A 23,715-nucleotide genomic window follows, 5' to 3' on the forward strand; every position below is an offset into this window, starting at 1 on the left:
TTTCAACTCACAGTCACCCCATGACAGAGTAGAACTGCCCCATAAGGTTGCCTTGTCTGTAATCTTTATGGCAGCAGATCTCCAGGTTTTTCTCCCGTGAAGCTGCTGGGTGGGTTCGAATGGCCAACCTTTCAGTTAACAGCTGAGTGCTTAACTGTTGTGCCACCAGGGCTCCTCTAACTCTGACTTATTCCTCTGCCTTCAATTTGATCATCGTCTAATTGTAGCTTTTCCTGACCATCAAATCCCTCCTCTCTTCCGTGAGGACCCTCTCTTGTGCTCACAGCCACTACTCACCTCCCCAGCTCTCACCTCAGCACTCATTACACCAGGCTGCAGTGTCCAGCGAGCCCCTGGGGAACCGGAACCGCATCTTCAACTTTATACCTACCCCCCAAGTAGGAGCTCAGAAAACAGGCTAAACGAGCTTGCCATCCCTCTAAGGAACTCGGTGCTCAAGGTTAGGTCCAGCTGTCTCCTGGTGCCTTCTTGCCTTGCAGGTCCCTTTCCTAGCTCACCTGTTCGTGTGAGGCTGCCTCCCTGCTAGGCCCTGCCCAGGGCAGCCCTTCAGAGGCTGGGGCCCTGAGGAACGGTGCAGCCCAGCCCAGCCCTGCCGCTGAAGGCTTCAGGTAAAGCCCTCCTCCCTCTGCCTGGGCCTGCATCTTTAGTTAATGAGAGGTTGAACTTGAGCTCTAACACTCTGCCCTTTCTAAACTGTAAGTGGAGTAACTGAGCAGACAGATTTAAAGAAGAGAGCAAAAATTTATTGTACTGAGCAGACCTTAATTTCATTACAGTACCGGGAAATTCATTCTCAATCCACTTCGGCTGCAGAGGATCCTGCAGACACTTAAAGCCCCAATGCCTATTCCCAAGCAAGGGGCAGCACCTGAACACTATGTTGCATTTAATGGGACAGGGTTACAGTAAAATAGAATATTTATAAAGAAGATTTTGCAAAGTATTTTCTTTAAAAAGTCTAACTTTTTTCTCCATTTTTACATGTTTGTCTTGTTATTACCACGGATAACTGATTGGAAAACATGGTACTTGATAATCTTTTGTTCCACTTTTTTTTTTTTACAGAGGGAATTATGCCCATTTCTCTGGAAACATAAATGGTGGCAAGCGAGGCAATGTGTAAAATACAGGTGACACGAGACCTCAGCTCTGTCCCTTCAGGTCCTACTCCAGTCCTCCACATCCGGCCTCTTTGTTGTAGGTAATGGGGAAAGACTCAGGAGATGGCCTCTTGCTTCCAAAATCATAACCATGGTGCTGAAACTTTGCAGACTACTTCTGGGGGGCATGGAGATACTCGGCTTCAAAGCTGATTCTGTGGCTTGTTTTTATAGCCTGTCAGCACTCAATGACACCCTGCAGGAGAGAGACCCTCTCCTCAGTTCTCTGACTCAATACGACTATTGCCACCCAGAAGTGTAGGCTGGCCCACGTTGCTCCTAACAGGATGACAGCTAGCAGTTTCTGTATCGTATACAGAAGTCAGACAGCAAATAATCAATGAGAAATCTGCCTTCTCCACTCTATCAATGAGTTATTAAGTCTAACTTGCTTGAATTCCACCAGGTAATTAGCAAAGTTCTCCTCACGGTCTTGTCCTCACTGTGCCAAGACAGGGAGGGCACTAATGTACATGAAAACAGTCCTCCTACCAAACTGGACATGTCACGAGCCACATTCACGTTGATTAAGCACAATCACCCCACAAAATGGCCCCATAAAATCAAGTCCTTCAGAAACTATTAAAACTCCACAATGGAATATATATTAAATAACTTTTTACATAATTCGCTCTCCATTTTTTCCACCCTCCATTGTCTGTTACCAAGAGAAAGTTTCCCCTCTGTGGCTTTAGCAGTAACCTGACGTTCCATGAAATCTGATAATACAGCATCAACACCTTATTCAGAAAAAAACACGTGTGACTCTTAAGTTAAACAATTCTTTTTTAAAATCATTCCGGCAAAGTTAGCCTTGGCAACGTCAAGAAAAAACTACTTTCAAGTGCCCACGTTTACTCATGGGGGCACGTGATATAAGCCATCTTATATTTAGTGCCAGGAGGGTGGCATCTGGCCTGCTTCCAATTTCAGTACCAGTGAAGAACAATTCCTGGCTAATGGAAACAACTGGCTTTCCTTCCTCTGGTCTCCCTGGCAGTTTTTCTGATACCTGCACAATCATCCCTAGCTCCCTCAGCCCTGCACGCAGGGACTCTTAGTCCCAGCAGCCAGGAGAGGCTGTTGATTTAGGCATGGCTTCAGCAAAGGTGACAACATGAGAACTCAGGGAAACAGTAAATTCAGCTCCATCCATGGAACTGTTTCTCAATACACTTAAAACCTTTGCTCTCCTAAGACTGAGTTCACACAGTGCGTGGACCCAGCCAATGCTGGCATACTCATGGGCATGACAACATTTGTAGGTTCAACTTGAAATGCAACATGTTGACAGATTCTAAGTTTATCAGACTGTGAAAAACCACCATGCCATCACTCAAGGTGGTGAGCACTCAGTACCACATTACACCAAAACACAGGCCTGCCGAGACCTCAGCAGGTTCTCACCCCAACCAACACTCCCACAGAGCAGAAAAACAGGCGCACAGCACTTCATGTCATTCTAACATGTCACTCTGCCACTTGCTCAGACAGAAAATTTCTACTATGTGATGAGAAAAAAAATACACACTGTGAACAGTTCCTGTAAGTTTTAACACTCAGTGCAACCAATTCTTGCTTCCTGGAAAAAATTTCTCTTACCTCCATCAGTCACAATATGCTCTTATAACAGAGATAACAGGTAAAGTGGACCAAGGTCAAATTTTCATGGCAACATCACTTCCTAGGACATGGGAGGTTACCTTTGAAAGGTGCTTAGGTTACGCCACCTGAATCACAAAAAGGACTACAGTGGGGTAGGGCCACTGTAGAAGCAAGCTGGAGTGCGCATTTAGAACTGACCACAGCAGACGTGTACAGTGTTGAGGGGCAACGAGTGACACCAGGGCCACAAAGGACAGATGGTACAGTTCACTCTGTACCTCCCTAACACGGAATATGCAAAACAGGCTTGGCAACACAGAGAAAGGAGCCAGGGCCACTTCCCAGGTAACCTGGGAAATGCATGGCTCTAGGTGGCAGTGGCAGCAGAAGGCTCTCTGAAAGCTTAATTATATCTGAAGGTGAAGCCCGAACAAATGTTTTTTAATCTTCCTGATTCTATCCCTTCAGCCCCTCTGACTAGGTGAGGAGAAGGTGGAGTAACATGCCTTTGTCAGTGATTCTGAGGGTCCCTGGCCTTTTGGGGTCACAGATTATATGCTTAATCCTCTTTTGAAAGTCTTCCCTCAATTGATAACACAACTATGAAAGCAAAGTCAAACGCTCCTTCAGACTGGCTGGGAGGCTAAGCTAACTCATTCATTTGAAAATAGTAAAAAACAAATTACTTGATATTTGTGATAAGACTCTGTAATTTAAAAAGGACTGCAAATCAAAATCCTATCTGGTTTAGAAGGGCAAGGACTTAGCTATCCATTTGCACCACCCTCTCCTCATGTTTTTAAAAAGCAGGCAAAATATGAAAGAAAACAAAAGTGTGCATGCGAAGGCAGGCATGACTCCACATTAGTGCTTTTGCCACGGGGCCCTGCAGGCAGAGAAGGACACCTGAGCTCCACCCCGCTCTGGCTCTACTGGCGGTTTCTCATAGCACCGCCTCATCTGCCGTAAAGGCTGGTTCAAAAGGGGCAGTTCTGGGCTGTTCAAGTGAAGACACAAAAAGACTTTGGTAGAAACAAAAGTGACTAAAGGGCAAACTCTACCTCAAGATGCCATAACGCAGACTCAGAACTGGTGATGTCTCCAGCAATTTTTGCAACCCGAAGCGCGAGGTGACAGGAACAAAGAACAACGTATATAAACATGTGAATTCCACAGTCAAAACCTCTCCGGGTCATCTATCTAGGAGCTCTTTTGTAGAGAAACAGCTACACAGAGCAACTCCTACACAGAAGGAACAGGCAAATGAGCTGAGTCACATTCCAGAGGGAAGCCCTGGGCCCTCGGAGATGGACTACTACAGACACTCAGGATGACTGTATCCAGTAAAGAAATCATTTAACAGACATTTTTTAAGAAAGTGGGAAGAAAAAGCAAAGACTTTTGACAAATACAAAAACTTTATAAAATAATAGCCTCAAAAATTCACTGGGATTGGATGGGGAATAAGAATAATGTTTTCAAATTTGTCACAACGGTACTGATAAAAGACAATGGCCAAATTCTGGTCTTTCTCACCGCCCCTGCCTTGATTCTGAGAATGCTCCTACTCCTGATATTTTCCCTATCCTGGCCCCAGCCCAGCCCTATCCTGTTCCCAGATTCACCTGCTGTAGCTGCTGCACTGAGCCAGCTCTGAAGACACACAGTTGGCAGGATTCTGACTCAATAAGGAGCCTGAGGCATGGGAGAGGGTTCACGAGGGGCACACAGAGCAGGTCAGCACAGCCAGTGGACGGAGCTGCTGCCGACAGGGCCCGCGGCACGGGCGATTCCACGGGCAGCTGAAACTGAGGTAGGGAAGAGTGCGGCGGCTGTGGCTGGCCGGCTTCCCACGATGAGCAGCACGTACTCGTTTCTTCCCGGTGCTGCTGCCACGCTCCCCTCTGTTCCGAGTCCTGGAAGATCAGCCACTGGTCTTCCTCTGAGGTACAATCTAGTAGCGCCTTAACCCCACCAGTGTGCAGAAGTCAAAATCAAACGTTCAGAATCAAAGGTGTGCCACACCTGCCCAGCCAGTTCATCAGCAGTTGTATAGACAGATCAGAAAAAACTAGCATTTAATATAAAAACTGTTTTTCAAATGGTGCAATTTCCTATCTTCCTCCAGAGATCATAATTCTTCACGCTTCTGAGGACCTGCGGAAAAGGAGAATAACGGAACGAAGAGAAAACAGAATGTCCTCAAGTCAGGAAGTACAGACCGGGCAGGTCCCAGCAGCATAACCTGTTTTTTGTGCCCCACTTCTACTTTTTAAAAAATTTTAGGAGATTTGATGTTTTTGCGTTATATTTTGAAAGCAAGAAAGTAAAGGAGACATTTTTATTTTTAAAACAAAAACTCTCTGCAAATCTCCAATCCAAACTGAACAGTTTCTACCTGTGCAATTTTTATTTCCAGTTGGTCTACATGCACACATTTTCAGTCAGGGTTCCTCTTTTCTCACTTAATGGCATATAAACGTTTTTACTATGTATTGGTGTAGCTCATTTAACAGTCCCTCTTACTGGGTGTTTAAACTGTTTTTAATACTTTTGCTTTATAAATGCTAGTAAAATAAACATCTTCATGTACATAACTTTTTTCTTGTGGTGAATTATTTAAGATAAATCTCAAGAGGACTTTCATCTTATTTGAACGATATTTATTCACCTTCTTTGCCCATTTATCTATGGAAATCTTTGAGGTTTTACCACTGAATTGGAATTAATTTTTTATGGCAAATATATAAAGGGCAAACTTTTATCCTGTGATAGCAGATATCACAGGGCAGTCTTCAGAATGTTTACATGAATCACTCAAGAGCCATGTTCTTATGCAACCGCTCTTTTAGAATTAATTTTGAGGTGAATAAATCTTAAAAACCAGAGCCAAATGAATGCATTTGCCCAAGGTAGTAATAGTTTAAAAAAGGTCACTTTTGTATTCTGATATTTTTCAGGTGGCTACCATTCAAGATGTATACATAGTAGGAAAAATATTATAGGAAGGCTCAGCGTATTTTTACACAAATAACGCACACCTTCCATGTTTGTTTGCCAACTGTGCCCTCCCCCTCATGAGGTATTTTCATGAGTGCCACTGTGCCAATTTTTTTATATGTTGCTGTAAAAAAAAAAATCAGCACAGTGTGCTTATGAAAATACCTCATGGTGGGAGGATACAATTAACAAACAAATGTAGAAGATGTGTGTTATTTGCATAAAAATACAGTAACTCCTTTCTATTTCTGACCTAAACTAAATTCATCCTCAACCCAATATACTTGTTTTTAAAAATTTTTTCCAAATTCACATGTACTTCGCCTTGATTCTTGTCCATTCACTAGTGACTTGTTGGATGAAAAAAAAAAAAAAAACAAACCTAAGGAATCTGACAAGAGATCTCCCATGTAATTTTAGTTTCGGCTTATGTATCACAAAACTCATAAACCTAAATAAAATAATCACAATCAGGATATCACCTTATATTTGCCTGTTGTTAGCTGCCGTTGATTCCAGCTCATGGCAACCTATGTTTGCGGAGTAAAATTGCTTCGCTGGGTTTTCAAGACTGTGATGTTTCAGAAACAGATTGCCAGGCCTGTCCTCCAAGGCACCCATGGGTGGGTCTGAACCACCAAGTTTTCGGCTAGTAGTCGAATGCTTAACCATTTGTGCCACCAAGGGACGCCTCCTATCTTTAAAGAACTTTTACAAACACCCCATCTGAATGCAAAGTACATCCGGATCAGTCTGCTTTAGGGGAAACACACCCCCTGCAAACAACATACTCCACACTCAAAAGGAAGTAGCCCCTCTCCAAAAAAAACAGTGGGGCAGCCAGCCAGTGTATAAATAAAAACTGTTTAGAAGGCCAAGTGAAAAAGGGAAATGAAAACATACAGTTGGTTACGTTGGGATGAAAGAAGTAATGATTGAGAGGTTTTTCTTTTCCTTTTTTTCATTATTATGTTGTTTGTGATTTTGATGAATAGAAATGAGAAAAGCAAAAAAGTACTTATCTAAAGCCAAAGGTTTGTACTTACCTTCTCGGCTCGGCTCTTTTGTTTTATTCCCTTTAGACTGTGGTCCTGCTTCCTTTTCCATCTGAAAGCGGGTCTGTAGCTGTTTGATTTCCTGATCATAGTCCTGCCACTCTGGGACAATTCGCATTGCTGCTTCCAGTTTGGGCTCTTTGGTCATTGGATTATTACACTGTGAAAACAAGACAACATGCTTCAGGTGAGTTTAAGAAAGGGTACATAGTGGAGAACTCAAAGGTGTGTCCGCTCTAGGTTATGTGCTCTCACTGCATAAGAACAATACTGAGGCTTAGGGAGACGACATATTGTCAGGAGCAGTATGCTAACAGGTTTCTGCTACACAGCAGCCCTGGGGAGTGACAAGAAGGCAGGAAAAGTTAGTGTCTATTTGAAAAAATTACCCTGCCAGATGATTCGGAAGTGAAGCAGTGAATTCACAGATTGTAGGTGATGAGAACTGTCATATTCGGCAACTGAAGTTTTGGCTTCTATCGTCTCCTGCTGCAGGTAGAAAACTCCTAAACTATACAACCACAAGAAAGCCATCACACTGCACTAAGATGCAGAGGAGAGCCACAAACAGCTTACCAAATCAATTGTCTTTGCCCTTTTCTTAGAGGCATCATCACACCAAGTCTCACACCAAAGCCATTCTTGAGGGAGTGATTTAATTGGCACCTGATGGATCATATTATTGGGCAAATCCTGTTTGGTAAAGAAAATAAAAGACAAGAATCTTAAGTTCTAGGGGAAATTTAAATAAATGTATAGTGAAACAGTGATGTTAACTTGCTGTGTACCACATACCAATCACAGATATTTAAAACTGAAAGGGTGCTTACCAAAAGCCTTAGAGAAGCTAAAGATTTTACTTACAGTGTTTTTAAAAGCCTCTAAATTTAGAGGATCCATAAAACAGTTACCCATAATAAGCAACCAAAAAACCATAGTTTAAGACTCACTAGTAGCCTGCATCTCACACTTCCCTGCATGAGGGCAATTCCAAGAAAAATACTCCTATTTTTTCAAAGTCTACTAAGTATAAAGTGGTGGTTTTTATACTTCAGTTTTGCCTAAAGGAAGTCCTGAGTTTACCTTGTGGGCCCACTGGACCTGCTCCCAAAGAGATGAGGCCCACATTTTTTCTAGCCAAAGCTACTTCTACTTTATGCTTCAAAGTGTTTCTCTCAAGAGGCCTCCCGAGTCTGTCACAGTAAAACTGTTCCAGAGTCCTGAGACTAACACGGAATATAACTCTAATTGGTTGAAATGTGCAAAAATGATCAACTAAGATAGTTGTATAAAGAACGGTCCGGTCAACAACTGTTCGCACCCTTCTGTATGCTTGTACAAAATGAACAGCTGACGAAATGATTCTCTTTACCAAACTTTTCAACAAACTAAAATTAAAAAGTAGCTGGATAAGATACCAAATACTGGTCTCATGGTATTTCAGTTTCACTTAAACGTCTACAAACTATTGAACTTGCGGCACTCTAGCAGAAAGCTCAACCAAGAAAACAGTATCAATCTCAATTCTACACTTAGCTTAAAAAAAGTAGAAATCTAGTATCAGAGGACCAGTAGATAAGACTAATGTTCTCGCTGAGGACAACTAGAAAAGCTGAATTAACCATGAAAAACACAGGCTTTGAGGCACAGAGAGCTAACAAGTCAATAAAGAATTCTTAGGCCAGAGGAGACCAGAGGCCCTAGAAAGGTAAACTGCCATCTAGGGTTGATTTTGCCTGGGGTCCTATACTCCAGTGAGTTTTCTGAGGCTTTTGACATCCACCCAGGGCTGAGGTGACAAAGGCTGGCAGCTAAGACCTGTGTGGGTGGGGAAAGCCCTGGTGAGTCCCCGTGCTCCGGGTTGGTACATCAAGGAAACACACCCTACGAGTAAGGCCCACCACGGACTTCAGTCTGACTTCAAATCATCAAAATCTTAAAACTAGATTAAAATAATCCCAAATTTCCCGGGTCCCTATGTTCCTGGCAAAAACAATGATAAATTCTCTTTGTTAGATGATGCCATTATTCTAGACCTCAAATTATTTCCACAAACAATTCTGCAAACATAATGTCTGACACACTATAGAAAATATAGTATATTTTAGTAAATATAGAGAACAACAGAACAAAAAGCTAACAGGATCAGACTCCTAGTGGCTCTATAAGTTAGGGATATCAGACCTTCTATACTTACTATGCATAAAAAAATAAAAAACAAGATTGAAAATTTCAGCACAGAATGGAAACTAAAAAACAAGCTAAAAAATGTGATAACCAAAATTAAGAAACAAATGGAGAGTTTAACAAATTAGAGAGCTGAAGAGAAAATCAGTGAACTAGAAGATAGGTCAGAGGAAAATAACCAGAATGAAGCAGAGAGAGACTACAATAAAGAAATGCAGAAAAAGAGAGAGAAATACAGAATTAAGAAAAAGGGTCTAACATGTGCAACGTGGGCTCCGGGGGGAGAGAAGAAAGCAAAGGCATTATTGCAAGAAAAATGGTAGTGAATTTTCTAAAACTGATCGAACAAAATCAAGCCATACAGGCAAGAAACCCTATAAAGATCAAGTAAGATAAACTGAAAGAAAAATGTATGTAAATCAGAAAAACCTGCTAAAATCCAATACAAAGAAAAAATCTTAAACACAAGCAGAGGACCTCCAAAGGAATAACAACTAGAATGGCAGGTAACTTTTCAAACGAAACACTGGAAATCAGAAGACAGTATAAGGATATATTGTATTTAAAGTCCTAAAAGAAAACTACTGCCAATTTGCAATTTTAAATCCAGTGAAAATGTCCTTCAGGAATAAAGGTAAAATAAGCTTCATCTGAAGTACAATTTAAAAAAATAGAATAAAGGTAAAATAAAAATATGTTCAGACAACAAAAACAAAAAAAAACCTGTCAGTAGTGAACTCACACTAAAGAAAACTAAAGCAGAAGAAAAATGACCCTAGCTGGAAGCCTGGAAATGCAGGGGGAAAATGTAGAATAACAAAAAAGGGTAAATATGTAAGTAAATCTAAACCTAAATAAATAACTGACGGCATCAAACAATAATAATATCTCCTGGGGCTTGAGACATAAAGAGTCCTAGAATACACGGCGACAAGGCATTTAGGTTGGGATGAAGATAAATGGAGTTAACTGGTTCTAAGACACTACTACTCCAAATGTGTTCTGCGGACTTGCAGCTCGATGCTTCTTAAAAATGCACATTCTACTGAATTTCATTTTACTGGATCAGTCTTTGGGGTGGGGCCCACAAATTAATGCCTTAACTCGATGGCAACGGGGTTTGTAAGTTTGTTGACTGATTTCTGCATATGTTGAAGTTTAAAAAGCACTGTTCTATTGGTGTTTTCATTGTCTGCCAGGTGGATAAATTATACCAATTAATTTAGGGCTTTGCATATTGTAATATCTAGGATAATCATTAAAAGAGTACATAATAGAAGGAAAATGGCACTATAAAAAATCTTACCCATTCTGAAAGAAACAAACTAAAGAGGATAAAAGGAACACAGAGCAGGTGGGGCAAGTGGAAAGCACTGTGAAAGGCAAAGTTGTCCATGATTACATTAACTACAAATGGACTGAATGCTTCCATTAAATGACAAAGATTGTCATGCTAGGTGAAAAACAAACAGATACAAGATATTTATAAGAAACATACATGAAACGTAAAAAAACAAAAACATTCAAAGTAAAAAGATGGAAAAAGTATACCATGTAACGCTAACCAAAAGTGGTATAGCTGCACCAGATGAACTACACTTTAAGGCAACAATAAAAAGCGTTGTACATAAAAGTTCTAAATTTATAGGCACTTCATAACCTCAAGGAAAAACTGACAAAACCAAAAGAATAGATTTCACAATACAGAAAAAGATTTTTAACATACTTCTCTCAGCAACTAATAGAAAAGACAGGCAAAACACACATTACAACACACTACTAAACTTGATCTAATGAACTTGACCTAATGTACCTAAAACCCAACATTTGCAGTACAAAAACATATGAAATCCTTACTAAAACTGGCCATATCTGGTCATACAGCAAGTCTCAACCAATTTCAACTGCCTGAAATCATACAGAATATGTTCTCTGATCATAAAGCAACTGAGCAACTAATTACTGAAAGAAAACTGGAAAAAGCCCATGGATTTCACTTCTAAATAACTAACCAGTCAAAGAACAAATCACAAAGGAAACGAGGAATATATTTTTTAAATAAGGAAAATGCTATATATAAAACATATGGAATGTAGCCAAAGTCCTGTGTGGAAGGAATTTGCTGATGGTATATTAGAAAAGACTGAAAATCAATTAAGCACCTATCTCAAGAAATTAGGGGGAAAAAATCAACAAATTAAACCAAAAAAAGCAGAAAGAAAGAAAACAGTAAAGAACAGAAATTAAACAGAAAAAAAAAAAACACACAGAGAAGATTAACAACATCAAAAGCTGGTTCTTTGAACAGACCAATAAAACTGATCAATTCCTAGTGAGACGAACAAAGGAAAATGTGAAAGTACAAATAATCAATGTCAGGAATTAGAGACACAAACAAAAAACATCACAGATTCTATAGACTTTAAAAAGATACTTGGGTGACAGAAATGTTCTAGTTCTTGATAAGAATTTGTCAAAACTGATTTAACAGTACACTTAAAGTCATTTGAATATGTCACTATATATAAATTATATCTAAATAAAAAAGTAAAAGGATATTACAAACTTAATACCAATTTAGTAAATTTAGATAAAGTGGTTCAACTCCTACAAAAAATATAACAAAAATACTGATAAAATGAATAATATTTTATAAATACAAAGAAAACACCAATTTCATAAGCCAATTGCAATGGTTAACATTACATGTCAACTTGGCTAGGCCATTATTCTCAGTGGTTTGGCAGACACTGGACTGATTAACGATTACTCTTCCATAATATAATCTAATGTAATCATCTCCATGATGAAAGCTGATATAATCACTATCATGATGAGATCTGCTATGAACTACCAATCAGTTGAAAGGGGAGTTTCCTTGGGGGTGTGGCCTGACTCCAGTATATAAATAAATGTTCCATCAAGGCTCACTCTCACCCTGGATCCTGCATCTGACTCATCATCATCCAATCTCCGGTTCTTGGGATGTGAGCTAGTAGCCTGCAAATTTTGAGATTCACCAGTTCCCACAGGTTCCTGAGCCAGCAACCGGCCATCTGACCTGTTGATTTTGGGTTCTTCAGCCCTACAATCACATGAGTCTGGAGAAGTTTCCAGCCTGACACCTAACCCAAGGATTTGGGCCTTGCCAACATCCACAACTGCATGAGCCATTTCCTTAAAATCTCTCTCTCTACACACACACAACACACACATATGTACACGTTTCACTGGTTTTGTTCCTCTAGACAACCCAGCCTAAGATACCAATTCTACCAAACATTTAAGAAACCCCACTCTGAAGGACTGTCTTTTATTTGACCTCACCCAAACTTGTCAGTGCTAAAAGCTCTTCCCTGGTGGGTGTTAAATGTTTCAGCATCATGGCTGCCTAAGGTGAGATAATAGTTGGGAAAAACAATTGACTAACCAAATATTTTAAAAGGAAAAGCTGAGGAATAAGATGTCCATAAGGACTCAGGAAAGGCCTGAGCAGGCCCTCAGCTCACATCTATGGCTTACCTTGAGGCTCTGTGCAAGCTGGAGTGAAGGCTAAGGCAAAATTACAAAATGCCTGCCAGATAGTTGAAGGTTTGCCCAAATATGCATAGAGCCCCTCAGCAAGATGGTGGGACACGTTGGTGCCAGCCTTTTTGGAAATCCCTGTCTAATCATTAGTTGATTACTAACCTAAGCAAGTAGAGACGTCAGTGGCCACACACAACAAAAAATAGACTTTACTGAATTAGTTCAGAAAAGTCACAAAACAAACTAACAATGACAACTACATCAAGGAACAACAAGCCCTGGGATAGCGGAGAAACTTATTTCCAAAGTTGCCACCACATTATTTGAAATGTCCACTCTTCAACAAAATATTACAAGACATGCAAAGAAACAAGAAAGTATAACCTATACACAGAAAAAAAAAAAAAAAAAGCAGTCAACAGAAACTGTTCCTGAGGAAGCCTAGATGTTAGGCTTATTAGACAAAGACTGTAAATCAGCTAGTTTAAATATATACAAAAAGCTAAAGGAAACCATGTCTACAAAACTAAATGAACCAAAAAACCCCAGTGCCATCTAGTCAATTCTGACTCATAGCAACCCTACAGGAAAGTGCGTGAATAATGTCTCAGAGAATATTAATAAAGAGATAAAAGTATAAAAAAGAAACAAACAGAAATTCTGGAGTTGAAAAGTACAGTTAAAATGAAAAAATCACCAGAGGGTATCAACAACATATTTGAGCAAGCAGAAGAAAAAAAAACACTGAACTTAAAGATAGGTCAATTGAGATTATCTAGTATGAAGACTTGAAAGCAAAAAGAATGATGCAAAAAGAAACAGAGCATCAGAGACCTGATGGATGCCATCGAGCATGCCAACATACACATAATGGGAGTCTCAGAAGGAGAGGAGACAAAAAAGGGATAGAGAGAATATCTGAAGAAATAATGTCCAAAATCTCCCCCAAATTTGTTGAAAAACATTAGCCTACATATCTAAGATGCTCAACAAACTCAAAAAGACCCATACTATCTAGACACATCATAAGCAAACTGTTGAAAGACAGAGACAAAGACAAAGAGAGACTCCTGAAACATGCAAGAGAGAAGTGACTCATCACATACAAGGAAGCCTCAAAAATAGTAACAGCTGATTTCTCGTCCAAAACCACAGAAGCCAGAAAGGATGATATATTCAATGTGCTGAAAGAAAAAACAAAACAAACAAAAAAACCAACAACAACTGTCAACTAAAAATTGTCTGGGAAAACTACCCTTCAAAAATGAAGAAGAAACCAAGGCATTCCCAGGTAAAACAAAAACTGAGAAAGTCACTACGAGACCTGCCCTACAAGAAATACTAAAGGGAATTCTTCAGGCTGAAATTAAAGGACACTAGACAATAACTTGAGTCCACATGAAGAAATACAAAGGGCACTGGTAAAGGAAACTATATAGGTAAATATAAAAGAAAGTATAAACATATTTTTTTGTTTATAAGTTCTTTTTATTTTCTATCTAATTTAAAACTGCAAAAAGCAATAGCTATAAATCTGTGTTGATGGCCACAGAATGTATTAAAATGTAATTTGTATGCTAATCACAGCATAAATGAGTGGGAAACAAAGCTATATAGAAGGAAAGTAAGTTTTTTGTTTACTACTGAAATTAAGTTGGTGTTAGTTCTAACTAGATTGTTATGAATTAAGATACTAATGGTAATCACCAGGGCAACCATTAAGAAACTATACAGTAAAGGAAACAACAAGGGAACTATCTAACACACAAAAAAGTAGTAATGGAAGAACTAAGAATCACAAAAGACCTAAGACATACAGAAAACAAAGAGCAAATGGCAGATGTAAATCCTACCTTATCAGTAATTATATTAAATATAAGTGGATCAAACTCTCCAATTAAAAGTCACAATGAGATGCCACCTCACACTCACCAGATTAATAGACTGACAGTAAGTACTGGTCAAAATGTAAAGCAACAGGAACCCTTACACTGCTGATGGGAGTGTAAATTGAAGTCCTCTGGAATACTGTCTGGAATTAACTAGCAAAGATAAATACCACAAGACGCACCAGTTCCGCTCTTAGCTATGCACACAATACATGTACACATGCACTGAGACATGTACAAGAATGTTTATAGCAATATTATCCGTGGAAGCCAAAAACTGAAGAGAACCCAAATGTAGAATGGATAAATAAAATGGAGTGTCACCACACACAACATGGATAAATCCCACACTTAATGTTGAGCAAAAAAGTTAGACTCAAAAGAACATCTCTTTTTTATGATTCCATTGCGACAGAAGAAAAAAACACACTTAAGTAGGAAACGTATAAAGAAAAGCAATGAAGTGATTATCATAAGTCAGGCTGCTGGGTACTTTTGTGAGTGACGGAAGAAGAGTAGCTTCTAAGCTGCTGGTAATAGTCTATTTCTTGATCTGGGTGGTGACATATGGGTGTTTGTTGTGTGATAATTCCTTGATGTATATATGTATGTATGTGTATATTTTTACTTTGTGAATTTTTCTTATTGGGTGCTATATATCACAATAAAAGTCTATAAAAATTTAAGTTAGACTTGGAGCAAAACAAAAAATGTTAAAAACACATGAAACTGACAATGACCACACCTCTGAAACTATAATGACTCACCTCTGAAAAACGCCTAGCATTAATAAAAAGCTAACTTTCTTGAAAAGCACCATGGATTCTGACATAGGAAAAAGGCAAACTGTGACACTGTATTCTATACTGGGAATCCTCAACTAGTTAGTTCCAGCAGCAGAGAAACAAATGGACCCTAGCAGGCAAAGATGCAAATTTTATCGGATTATTCAGTAGCTTTTTTGAGTACAAAATAAAATGATATGGCAATGCTTTAGAGAGGTAATAGCCTTCTTTCACCTCTCTTCCCAGCCAAGATCAGGCATATGACATTTTTCACTACTGTCTCTTGAGGACAGATAAAAATGTCACACATATACACACTTAAAAAATTCTTTTCCATGAAGACCCAAGACATCATCCAGCAAAAGGAAAAAACAAATACATAAATAATACTGAATTTCTGAAACAACAGTAAAAATTCATCACTGAAAACATTAACCATAAAAATGGCCACTTACCTGATCAAGATTTGAAAGGCTGTTAGGATCCTGACTCAGACCTTGGTACTGCCCCCTGAGTCTGTCACCAGCAGCTATTTTCCTAAACTTCTTCAGATCCACAACATATAGTGCACTGAATAGAGGAGACGCAGTTTTTAAAACCATGGACTGTGGCAGAAGAACACTACTGGATAACAGAGAAGTTCACTGGCCATTCTGGCTTCTCTTAGAAAAGGTGAGCTGAAACCCCACAGTGGAGGTAGAGGCCAGTGTGTGCTACTTCAAAGACATCCAGGGAAGTTATTCCAAACTTCATACTCTGCCTCTACTAACTCATTTTTGTCATTGTTTCTTATACAATACCTTCAAAAGGAAATAATCTCTGAAAACATACTTCTGGCAAATATGGGCAGATCAGGTAATAAAAGCTATTTGTAAAAAAAAAAAAAATTTTTTTTTTTTTTTGGTTGTTTTTCCTACTTGATGTAGAGTTGGCTGGCAACCTTATATATAACAATAAAACACTGTCTGGTCCTATGCCATCATCATGATCATTGGTATGTTTTTAGCTGATAAATAACCATAAATGTTACAAGGGAAAAAAAAAAAAAAAGAAATCCACAGTGCTACAGTTCTTTTGGACAAAGAACAGAGAGTATGATACTGAGCTCACCATACCCCAACTTTTTTCTTTGTACTTGCTCCTTCCTACCAGTCCCCCTACCCTCCAAATCTTCCAAATCACACTTTCCCCATAGAACATGATGTAGCGTTTGATGGAAAACAACCAACAGCCATTCCAAATGCATACACTAACCTAGCAGTTCTACACTTAGGAATATACCCTACATATATACTTGAAATACACAAAATGATGCATTTAATAGATTATTCATTGCAACACTATTTGTCATAACAAAGCCTACAAATAACACTATACACTAGAACAATATACAGCTGTAAAAAGAAATAAGGCGCCCTCTATACAGCTGTAAAAAGAAATAAGGCGCCCTCTACATATTGATATAAGATCTACAAGAGACATTAAGTAAAAAAGCAAGGTATAAATAGGATGCTATATTTTGTGTAAAAAGGGGATGTAAAAAATGTACATTTGTAATTGTTTATAAAAAAGATTAAGAAACTCTGGAAAGATAAAAGTAAATTAATAGTGGAGGTTATCTGTTGTGGGGTGGAAACTGCGTAAGAGACTGCCAGAAGTGGGAGACTTTATATATATACATGCACATATTTTTTAAATAATTTTTTATTTTTGAATTATATTAATTTATTGTCTACTCACAATTTGAAATTTAAAAATTAATTTTAAGAAAAAGAAAACCACTCAGCACCATTAGGAGTACTTGTGAGGAGGAAGTCCTTTGGACAAGCTTGGCAGCCATGTCTTCCCATTCCTCCCCCTGCTAGCAACATCTCTGGGCTTCAGGGACCACTGCACCTGCCCCTCTGAAGCCTAATGGTTTATCTAAATGTCAGCAGGGTGAAAGAGATACAATTCTGGGCTAGGTGCCACAGATGTCTGACCACCTCATACTTGAGTGGTCAGAAGGTGACATAGGCTTTGAGGTATAAAAATGGCTGGGGGAGGGATTTGTTCTGTCCCTCGGCTATGGTGCTAGGTGGAAGCACGTGCAGCAGAAGTTTTCAGTCCACCTGCCTAAGCCAACCTAGCCAGGGGGGGCCAGTGTTAAGAAAAACCCTTTGAGTCTCTCGTTTACAGTATAAAGTGGGATACACGCAGAAGTTTTCTATCTCTGCCCGGACAGCTTTTGAGCTGGGAGACTGCTGACCTGTTGTGTGTTGCCCGCTTCTTGTCCACATGTCAACGCCCTGGGAGTGTCTGGTGAGTTTAGGCTGTGGTCAGAAAGATGTGATACGCATGGCAGAATTGTTATTCGTGACCTGTGCCCTATTTCTGGGGCCTCTTGGCTATTTAGAAACCTGAGAAAACCTGTGAGTGCCTTTATATATCAGTACCTGATATGATACTTTCGTCCAGCTAAGTGGCTAGCCCAGTACCCTGACTTCCAGAACCTGTAGCCATCCATTTCTCTCCGGCTGTCACAGAAAGGAGTATAACCATAAGGGGCACCATCCAAATTGAAATCTCTTAACTCTTTCAGATCTGTCCGTACAATCTAGAGGAAAGAAACCACAAGTCATTTTGTAAGCAAATGTGAGACAGCTCTAACACAGTTTCCTTAAAATACAGAGTGCTGTAAGCTGCATGGGGAGCAGACAGACCCAGTATGAGTCCACATTCCTCTGCTTATTAGCTGGGTGCCCTCGCTAAGACGTGAGACACTTAGCCTAGTGTTTGGCATACAGTAGAAATAAAACAAATTTAAATTCCTTAGCCTCTCTGTACCTCTGTTTCTTCATCTATAAAATGTGGATAATGCCTACCTTGGAGGGCTGTTGAGAAAGTTACGTGGAACAATGCCTGCACGTAGTAAGTGCTGAACTAGGACTAAATATGATTATATTAGACTCACCCCATACACAAAAAGTAATTCAAAATGGATCAAAGATCTAAATGTTAAATCTAAAACCATAAAGTTCTAGGAAGAAAATAAGGCAGCAAAGTTTTGGGACCTAATTTTTTTTGATGATAGATTATCAAACACAACAATCAATGCACGAGTAACGGAAAACAAAATAGATAACTAGGACCTCACAGAAGTTAAATACTTATGTTCATCAAAAGATATTACCAAAAGAGTAAAGAGACAACCTACGGACTGGGATAATATCTATGGGAAGGATATAACCGGTAAGGGTCTAATATTGAAAATATATAGAAAACTTCTACAACTTAACAAAAACAAATAACCCAGTCAAAAACTGGGCAAAACTGCCAAGAAACACATGAGACACCATCTTTCCCTGGCTAAAATGGCGCTGATTTAAAAACAAAAACACAGATCAACAAATGTTGGTGAGGACGTGCAGCGATTGGAACCCTTATCCACTGCTGGTGGGACTATAAAATGGTACAACCACTATGAAAAATAGTATGATGCTTCCTCAAAAAACCAGAAACAGAAATATGTTATGATCCAGCAATCCCATTTTGATGATGGGAAAGGTAACACTGAATGAAGGTGAAGTGTACACAGCTTGATGAAGGTAAACAATGTCACTGAAAAGTACACAGGAAAAAGGACTCACTGGTAATTGCTACGGCATATGTAATTTTGCAAAAACAACAAAAAAATATGTATGTATATAGGCACATATGTGCACGTACACAGGTGTATGCATATGTACATGCATCTATCAGACCTTATGCACATGCATCATCTATACAACAAAGCACATGCGGCCACAGTTATGCACACTTCTTAGACATAAGCAAACACCTCTCAGGACTGGATTTCTGGTTTGAAGAATTAAGACCATAGTCTTGTGGGACATCTCAGTCAACTGGCATAATATAGTTCTTAAAGTTATGTTCTACATCCTAGTTTGGTGAGTAGTGTCTGGGTATTAAAATTTTGTAAGTAGTCATCTAAGATACAACTATCGGTTTCTTCTCATCTGAATCAAAACAGAAAGAGGGAATCAAAGACTCAGAGAAGAAACTAGTCTACAGGACTAACAGTCGACACGAACCACGGCCTCAGCTACTCTCAGACCAGAAGAACTAGATGGTCCCTGGCTACCACCACCAATCGTGCTAATCAGGGTCACAACAGATGGATCCTGACAGAATGGGAGGAAAATGTGGACGAGAACCTCAAATTCTAAAAAAACAAATTCTAAAAAAACAACCACTGGACTGGTAGAAACTGGAGGACTCCCCAAGACTTCTGTCCTGAGATACTCTTCAAACCTTGAACTGAAACTAATCCCTGAGGGCACCTTGTGGCTAAATGATAGACTGGCTCAAAAAATAAAGAATATCACCTGTAAGTACTGAGCTCCTTTAAAAAATCACCTATATGAGACCAAATGATCTACAATTACTTTAAAACAAAGAAGAATAGGGGCAGCAAAACTGGATTAATGGGACCAACCAGAATGGAAATACTAAGAATGTTCCTGCATTGTGAAGAATGTAACCAATGTTCCTGAACTACTTGTGTAGAAATTGTTGAATAGGAACCTAAAGTGCTGTATAAGAAAAAAACCAAACCCGTCGCCGTCGAGTTGATTTCAACTCATAGCGACCGTATAGGACAGAGTTGAGGTTTCCAAAGAACGGCTGGTGAATTCGAACTGCTGACCTTCTGGTTAGCAGCCAAGTTCTTAGCGACTGTGCCACCAGGGCTCCAAACTGCTGTGTAAACCTTTCTCCAAAAACACAATAGATTATTATTTAAAAAATATATATATATGATTATATTTGAATCAGGAAAGCATGCTTCAGGTTGAGCCAGCTGTGGCATAAGTGAACCAGATGAGGAGGGAATACCAAAGGCGTGAACACAGCCTTTGTCCAAATGACATCTGCAAACATTACAAAACACTTCTACTCGAATGAATAATTCAAGTTTTGGCCAGCTCAGGGTTAAGGGGGAAGCCAGTAGGGAAGCAGTATATTTACAGTTTCCAAGTTTGTATGCTCTAAAATCACAATGTGTTCTCTTTAATGAAGTCAAATTGGGAAGGAAGGACGAACATCTGCAGAGGTACACACAGTCCCAGCCAAGCATCCACCTGGCCTTCACCTCTATTACCTGTGTTAACAACTACCTTTAGCTCAAAAAGTTGGAGATGATGGCAAGTACAATTCAACCTCTATTTTCTCATGTTTAGTTTTCATGTTAAACAACAAAAGTAAGATATAACACTGTATACATGATGTAAGTTTGCAAGAGACACAGAAAAAAAATGCAGAGAGATACATTAAATACAAATGTCAAAAGTGATCATATCTGGGTACATCTTTCCATATTTTCTAAATAGTGTAAAATAAGTATGTCTTACTTCCATTACTGGGAAAATAAAATAGACTTCATTTAAAAAAAAAAAACCCTTTTACTTCTTTTAATATAAGCTGTTACAACCTGACCATTGACAGCTTACCTGATCAGCATCCACAAACAGGAATTTGTCAACAACGAGAGGGAAGAGGACGTCCAAGAAGAGGATCTTGTAAGCCCAGATGATGCGCTGCTTCTCAGTCTGCTGATGAAGCCACCGGGGCCACTTGTACTGAACAAGCTCATACTGGAAATTGTATTCATTTGCCATGTAAGGTATAAACTCCTATTTGCAGACACAGGGAACAACAAACAATCCATTTATTCTTTTAACAAAACTGACTTCATAATGTAAGTCAAACATCACAATCAGGACACAAGTAAAACACAGTCACCAAATAAATAATGTGTTCCTGACTCACTTGTGATACATACAGGAAGACACAATAAACTTCTGTCTTAATCCCAATTTCTTTATAACTATGTCAACACAAGAAATTACAAAAATCCTTAAGTGACAGCTTGTGTATGAAGATAAATTAATTTTAAGTGCATTTGTTTAAGATAGATTTTTAAAACTTGATTATAAGCCTCCCTCAAGGCTGTCTAACCCAGGGCAAAACTCAAGTACTCTGCCATCATTAAAGAATAAATCCTTCAGATTTTACATGTGCGTACCTTCAGGGGCCCAGAAGTGAGTTAATGATCTAGTAGAAATGATACTGAATACATTAAGAGGTGTTTAACAAACTCTACAGCCAAAAAAAAAGGATGTAAATAAATCCACGTAGATGACAAACAGCGCCTGACGTGAACAAAGGAGGACACTCTGCAAGTGCGTTTTGTGTTGCACAAATGAAGCTTTACACACACCGTCTGGTAGCTGCTCACGACGGAGCCCCTCAGCTCACCAGTGGATGGTAGCTGCTCACGACTGAGCCCCTCAGCTCACCAGTGGATGGTAGCTGCTCACGACGGAGCCCCTCAGCTCACCAGTGGATGGTAGCTGCTCACGACTGAGCCCCTCAGCTCACCAGTGGATGGTAGCTGCTCACGACGGAGCCCCTCAGCTCACCAGTGGATGGTAGCTGCTCACGACGGAGCCCCTCAGCTCACCAGTGGATGGTAGCTGCTCACGACGGAGCCCCTCAGCTCACCAGTGGATGGTAGCTGCTCACGACTGAGCCCCTCAGCTCACCAGTGGATGGTAGCTGCTCACGACTGAGCCCCTCAGCTCACCAGTGGATGGTAGCTGCTCACGACGGAGCCCCTCAGCTCACCAGTGGATGGTAGCTGCTCCCGACTGAGCCCCTCAGCTCACCAGTGGATGGTAGCTGCTCACGACTGAGCCCCTCAGCTCACCAGTGGATGGTAGCTGCTCACGACTGAGCCCCTCAGCTCACCAGTGGATGGTAGCTGCTCACGACTGAGCCCCTCAGCTCACCAGTGGACACTGGCACTGGGTATTCCAGGTGAAGCTAAGACATGCATGCTTCAGAGAGAGGGAACATGATTTTGACAAAACACTGCTGCTATCAAGCAGAGGTACAGACAATGCCCCATGTCATCCAAGCTTCGAATAGATCTTAAATTTGCATTCGGTTTTATAATAACTATTCCCCTAAAATCAACCAGTCTGAAAGAATAATCAACACAGAAATACGCCAACTGAACAAGGGTATCCTAATCAAAGGAAAATAAAAAACTGATACAGATAGAACAAAAGTAGTAAAAAGTGTAATACTTTGGAAGTATCTCTGTAATAAGAATGCTATCATTGTCCCTGAGGCACATACCTTAAATGTTGGGGACAAATAATTCTTTAAGAACCAGAATTTCACAGGGGTCTTGGTATTCTTCAGTACGGACAGCATCATTATACTGTTAAACAAAGACAAATAATGATAATCTTCCAAAGCTGTTTAACTTCAACAACATCAAGCAGAGTCAATCAAGAGACCGCTAAATGTTCTGCTTCCCAGCAGAGCTAACTGATGGCTCAATTAGGCGGAGAGAGAGCCATAGTCATGGAAAACTGCACTTATTCCTACTTATAAAGGTATTGCTTGGGGTGAGGGGAAGTGTTTCTAACCCATAAAACCATACCTAGTAGAGGCAAATTTGTTTTAATCATGTTAAACTTTTAAATAAACTGCTTCATGCGCTAACACATTAGCTGTGGTACAAATGAATACCAGGGGTATGGTAAGTGACTGCATCACTCTGTAAAAGAGCTGACGAGGCCACAGCAGCACCTGGTACTGCAGAAACCCCCCGTTCTGCGCTGCCTCCAGAGCCCACACTGCAGAACCCCGCAGGAAGGAGGTGGCGAGAGATCGGGGAAAGGCAAGTGGTTACAGGCTCAGGGTTCCCTAGTCAGAAACAAATAACAAATTTTGAATCCAGAATATACTTAAATTCAGTTGTTACCAACATTTGATGATTATTATTTTAGGTCCGATATTATTTTTTGGAGAAATGAGGGTTGAAAATGAGTAAATGACATTTTGACCGTTTGCTACACTGTAATTGCAGTGAAGAGTTATAAGACAAAAGAGCTCTGGCAGTCAGGGAAGGGTGCTCATCACTGGTGAGAAAGGCGCTTCCGAGAGCCACCACTGAGCCAGCCAGCCTGCTTTGTGGCCTCTCCCAGCTCTGGTGTGTGCTCCAGGCAAGCCCCTCACTCTCTGGTCCACGGTTCCCTCATCTATAAAATAGAGGCTGGCTTTAAAATCCCATGAATCCCGAGAAGGCAGTGAAGGGCTGCGTGGCCAGGTTCCACTTTTATTCTCTATGCCAACCTCCTGATTTTGGTTTTAAGCAGTACTTCCTGGCCAAGCAGACACCATGGTTTCTAATGTGTGTACAGTGATATTAAAGGTCTATAGTCTTGTATTCTCCATACAGACACATTTACTACCTAGGTTGACTTCAAGGAGCTGATCTGTTAATACAAATATAATTACATACAGTCATCTAGTCACAATCCTCAGAGTGCTTCAAATACACAGAATTATAATGCGTAGAATCCCACAAAACCTCCTTCTTTCTACTATGACAGATTCACTCACATATACTGAAATAATCAACAAGACTAAC

At 39.9% G+C, this 23,715-nt stretch overlaps 1 protein-coding gene across 6 annotated transcripts in view; it reads right to left on the reverse strand.

Annotated features, from left to right (window-relative positions):
- Window positions 1–1,059: 1,059 nt before the first annotated feature.
- Window positions 1,060–23,715, reverse strand: part of UGGT1 (UDP-glucose glycoprotein glucosyltransferase 1) — a 132,498-nt gene continuing 109,842 nt past the window's right edge. For all 6 annotated transcript variants that reach the window (XM_064287316.1, XM_064287319.1, XM_064287317.1 and 3 more), the window contains 7 exons: window positions 22,413–22,497; window positions 20,720–20,902; window positions 17,666–17,826; window positions 15,686–15,800; window positions 7,418–7,534; window positions 6,833–7,001; window positions 1,060–4,943 (listed from right to left, as the gene is read on the reverse strand). In XM_064287316.1, coding sequence (XP_064143386.1) covers window positions 4,918–4,943; window positions 6,833–7,001; window positions 7,418–7,534; window positions 15,686–15,800; window positions 17,666–17,826; window positions 20,720–20,902; window positions 22,413–22,497 — 856 coding nt within the window. In that variant the 3' untranslated portion in view covers window positions 1,060–4,917. The remainder of the gene's footprint in view (window positions 4,944–6,832; window positions 7,002–7,417; window positions 7,535–15,685; window positions 15,801–17,665; window positions 17,827–20,719; window positions 20,903–22,412; window positions 22,498–23,715) is intronic.

This window comes from Loxodonta africana, chromosome 6 (assembly GCF_030014295.1).
Source record: "Loxodonta africana isolate mLoxAfr1 chromosome 6, mLoxAfr1.hap2, whole genome shotgun sequence".
NCBI lineage: Eukaryota > Metazoa > Chordata > Mammalia > Proboscidea > Elephantidae > Loxodonta > Loxodonta africana.